The 4,591-nt window shown below is 43.7% G+C and overlaps 1 protein-coding gene across 1 annotated transcript; it reads left to right on the top strand.

Annotated features, from left to right (window-relative positions):
- The first annotated feature begins 268 nt into the window (after window positions 1-268).
- On the top strand, window positions 269-2,552 carry LOC112141330 (odorant receptor 131-2-like). The gene is made up of 3 exons (XM_036211055.1): window positions 269-470; window positions 925-1,073; window positions 1,257-2,552. Exons 1-3 carry the CDS (start codon window positions 269-271, stop codon window positions 2,052-2,054), a joined length of 1,149 nt encoding a protein of 382 aa, XP_036066948.1. The 3' UTR covers window positions 2,055-2,552.
- Window positions 2,553-4,591: the final 2,039 nt, after the last annotated feature.

Genomic DNA, 4,591 nt, shown 5'->3' with positions numbered 1-4,591 from the left:
GCTTGCCAAGATTAAAACATGATCCCTGTGATGACCGTGACAATCCTGTCCAGAGTGATTTACTTCCTACAGCCACAGGTGCCTCACGTTCAGCTGCTCTCCAGTTGTCTTCTCCAACATCAGCAGTTCTGGCACGTGGTGTTCATGATGAAAGAGACAGAGATGGTGTGCCACGTGTATTGCACGCACATGGGGTTGACATCTGGATGAATGGGCACCCAGAGTGATCACATTATTAGCTGGCAAAGCTCTGGAGGCTTATGGTGGTATGGATGAAGATCAATCTGACTGCTATGATGCTATTAAAGCTGCTGTGTTGATGAAGTTTGATGTCACAGAGGAATCCTACAGGCAGCGGTTTCGCAGCATCGCTGTGCCAGCAGGAGAGACAGTACGTGAGACATACAACAGGATTAAGGGTCTCTACAAGCGGTGGATGCGCCCCGAGAGCCGCAGCAAAGAGGACATAAGTGAGACAATCATTTTGGAACAGTATCTTCGTGTGCTGCCTCCAGATGTTTAAACCTGAATCAATGAACACAACCCAAGGTCGGGAGGTTGGCTGCTTCTTTGTTTTGCCTGAATTTCTCCCTACTTCTGCCTGGCCCACGCGTTACAATGGTGTCAGAAGTGGGATTTGAACCCACGCCTCTTTACGAGACTGCATTTACTGACTATTCCAGGAGTTTTAAGAGGAGGTTAAGGCCTGTTAAATCAGGTCAACAGTGTGACCTCAGAGGGCTTTGACGGCCTTCAAGTCCCGCCCTGTTTCCCATATAAACTCTGTAACAGTGGATCGGACCGCCTCTCCTGCAGCGCCTCACAGACGTTTCCTTGCAGAGCAGCCGCTCATCCTCTGTCAGCATCACTGTTTGGTTCTGTTCTGTCATGCAGTCTTTGTGATTTATCTTCTGCTTTCACCAGCGGTGGGAATGAACCTCACGACCGTGGGAGGGAGTGGAACCAGAGCTAACTTTTTTACAGATCTGGGAAAGAATGTGATTGTTGTCATTCTGGGAATCTCCATCAACTCTGTCAACGCCGTTATGGTCCAGACGTTTACCAGGCATCACGTGAGTTTCACTGGTTACTGCTGACGGTGATGAATGATGGGAAATCAAGACGCTTGTCTCTGTTTTTGACAGTTGATTTAGCTTTTGTTTAGGCTGACAGAAGTTTTCAGACGTCGTGACAAAAGATGATCCAACCTTAGCTTCACAAGGCAAAGTAAAACTGAAGCAGCGTTTGAGGAGTAACTGTCATGTCTGTTTCAGATCCTGCGGTCCAACCCGCGATACATCCTTTACTTCCACCTGGTGCTGAACGACATGATCCAGCTGACCATCAGCATCTCTCTCTACATGTTTGCCTTTGCGTTAGGCTCCATCCCTGTCTTCATCTGCCTGCTTCTCATCCTCCCTGCCATCATCAGCACCATAAACACGCCTCTGAATCTGGCTGTCATGGCAACAGAATGCTTCATGTCCATCTGCTTTCCGCTGCGCTACAACAACATCTGTACAGTGAAGAGAACGTACATTACTATTGGGTTGATCTGGGCAGTGAGCTCTCTGTCGGTGCTGCCGGACGTCTTCATCCTTGTAGCCACAGAGCAGCAGCACTTCTTCCTCTCCAGAGTCTTCTGTGAAAGCGACTCAGTGTTCCGGAGCAGCTACAGTAAAGAGAAGACCAATGCTGTTCACTTCTTCTTCCTTGTGCTGGTTTGGCTCGTGCTGTTCTACACCTACTTTAGAGTTCTGCTGACGGCTAAAGCAGCAAACGCAGACGCCACAAAGGCCAGAAACACCATCCTGCTGCACGCCTTCCAGGTGCTGCTGTGCACCATGACATTTGTGCAGCCTTTCCTGATGCAGTTGCTGAGAAATCTGGTCCCTCAAGGTCCAGGGATAGTATCCCTATATTTCACCACCTTTGTCATAATCCAGATCTTCCCTCGGTTTCTGAGCCCGGTTATCTACGGCCTACGGGACAAGACCTTCAGAAAGTACCTGAGCAGGTACTGTATCTGTGTTCAGACCCCGGCCGTCCAATAGCAGCTTCCTGAGGATCCCTGCTTAGATCTGATCTGATCCATGAATCAAGGATCAACAATTCACAGATCAAAACACAATTCTTACTATTCAATATAAATTAGTTTGAAAGGTTGATTTCATTTGTCTCTTCTGGATTTATTCAAACTAAAAATATTTAATCACCATCATTTATCCCTTTGTTTACAACAGAAGATCAGAATCAACAAACAAACAAAGATTTAGAAAAACAGAACTGTGTCACAGCTGCAAACTTCCCGTAGATCCATGACCAGAAGATAGAAAATGAGGACACAGCAACACCTCTACAGAACTGAAAAAACTAGAAAACACTCTTTCATCTGAACTGACAGCAGTCTGTCTAACAGAAAACAGGTTTCACCACAAACTGACCAGAGATGTCCTAATCCAGGCCTCGAGGGCCGGCCTCTGGCTGCTTTTCTTTAAATCCTGAGCAAACATTTTCTATCCCAGGTAGAGCTAAATATCTAGTTTTTAAAATGTTTTAGAATTGTTTTTTCTGCAAAGATTACAGAAATGAAGGATTTAAAATGTGGCTGTGTGAGGCTTTCAGGAAAACCATAAATCTTTACGTTTAGGCTGTGATTGTTTCACTTTTTCTGTTAGTCTGCAAACAGACCCCGGCCCCCATCAGAGAAGAAAACAGTCATGTGGCCCTCACAAGAAAAGGTGTGGTTGAGATTTTAGGTTTAAGCGCTGGTCAGGTGTGACACCACTCTCATTCCAGGAGTGCCGGCCAGAGCACTTCAACCCTCTGGAACCGACGGACACCCTGGGGCGTCCCGCTGTGCAGCCATGCGATCAACGTGATAATACTCAGTCTAAAATGAAGTTGAACTTTTTTATGTTCTGTAACTGATATTTTATTGAATTAAAGGGAAAATATGGCCCTTATTAGTAGTTTTTGGACAAAATCAATCTTTTATTTTAATAAATGAGGCGGAAGAGGGAATTTGATCTGACGGCAGCATGGCAGAGCATCACTTCTGCGGCAGAGGGGCGGAGCGAATCCAAACTGCATGTCCGCTATTAGAAATCCCACAAGGAGGAAACCAATTATTTTATTTTGGTATCGGCATTGTCAAAGAATCATGGAAACTCAGAGTTTCTCTGCCAAAGTCCAGCCCCCCGCTGTCACGAGAGCAGCAGAGCAGACAGACACGCCCCCATCTGAGAACAGATTCCAGCAGAGCACACCTGAAATCCAACTGGATCAGACTTCTCCCTTAAACCCTTTTATTGTTCCTCACAAATACAAAAAGGAAAAAGTATGAGAAGAAAGAAAAAGATGAAAAAATTATAACGAAAATGAAAAGAAATTAAAATTCCTGGAAAAATGTCACATGGACAGCAGTGTTCTTCGGAGATAAATTCTTATTTTTTGGGCTGCCTGGAAGTTAAAGCTACACAGGCAGACAGATCGCTGTCTGTATAACAGCACCAGAAAAGTCACTGCATTGACCTGTGAGGTCTGTGATGTTCTTTTATCAACAGAAACTCTTCATTTGTGGCCCATCTGTGCATTCATTCATCTGTGAATTTCGCCTGGAATTTGTTTTTGTATTTTCATTCAAAAATCTGTTTATTGACTAAATTTATTCTTGTTTTTTCTTATGAAATTACATCTAAAACTTTCATTCTATGTTGTAAAAACAGTTTGTTTAACACTTTGGAGGTTTCCACAGTAAAATGAATCAAATTTTTCCAGAGTGAGTTTTCTGTTTTTGCATAATTTTATATCTAGTGTGTGAACACAATATCTAAAAATAAGCATGCATGTCTTTCAAATTGAAAAAACAGAGGTAAATTCAAAAGGAGACAAAAACAGAGTTTTAGGCTCTATGTTCCAAAGGGTTAAACAGCGTTCAGCAGTCACCTTTGCCGTTCTACACCATAGAAACCAGAAGCTACTCTGCACTTGACCCGTGTTGTGTGATGTCACATGAAAAGGGTCACCAAGCTGTATTTAAACCTGCTCTCTCCTTTGCTCAGTATGAAGTCCATCCGTCTCCGTCTCAGACATGAAAGCTGCAGCTAGCAGAGGGGATTCTTCAGTCAGGCAAAGAGAAAGAAAAAGCTTGTTCGCAAAAGAAAAAAGAAAAGAAAAACATGCGTGCTGCGAGAAGCCCCCGCCCCACCCACCACCTCCCTCTGCTAATCCTCTCTATGCTAATCATCTTGGTGTAGCCGTTAGCTCTGTGGCTGATGCACCAGCAAGACATGCGGGGGCTTTCTACAGGATCCAGACAGAACTGGAGGATAGAACTGCTGGTCTACAGCAGCAACAGAACATTTAATAAAAGTGTTGTTTTGAAGACATCAATCTGTTACTCACTGATGCTAGTGTTACACGGCTCAGAATAATGGGCCAAGATCATTTTCCTAATTATCTTTACCTCTCAATAATTTCTAGTATGAACTGTATCTACTTGAGAAAACATATTTTAAACTAATTTCTTTTACACTTTTTGTACTGTATTTCACATTAATGAAATAGCAAACATTTTACATGTTATCTC

The sequence above is a fragment of the Oryzias melastigma genome, unplaced genomic scaffold, assembly GCF_002922805.2.
Source record: "Oryzias melastigma strain HK-1 unplaced genomic scaffold, ASM292280v2 sc00426, whole genome shotgun sequence".
Taxonomy (NCBI): domain Eukaryota; kingdom Metazoa; phylum Chordata; class Actinopteri; order Beloniformes; family Adrianichthyidae; genus Oryzias; species Oryzias melastigma.
The sequence above is the reverse complement of the archived record's forward strand: the minus strand, read 5'-3'. Positions and strand labels throughout refer to the sequence as shown.

Coding starts and splice junctions, on each gene's coding strand:
- LOC112141330 (XM_036211055.1), top strand. CDS start 269: ATGGATGAAGATCAATCTGACTGCTATGATGCTATTAAAGCTGCTGTG. Junction 471..924: donor CCGCAGCAAAGAGGACATAA/GTGAGACAATCA, acceptor TGCTTTCACCAG/CGGTGGGAATGAACCTCACG. Junction 1,074..1,256: donor AGACGTTTACCAGGCATCAC/GTGAGTTTCACT, acceptor TTTGAGGAGTAA/CTGTCATGTCTGTTTCAGAT.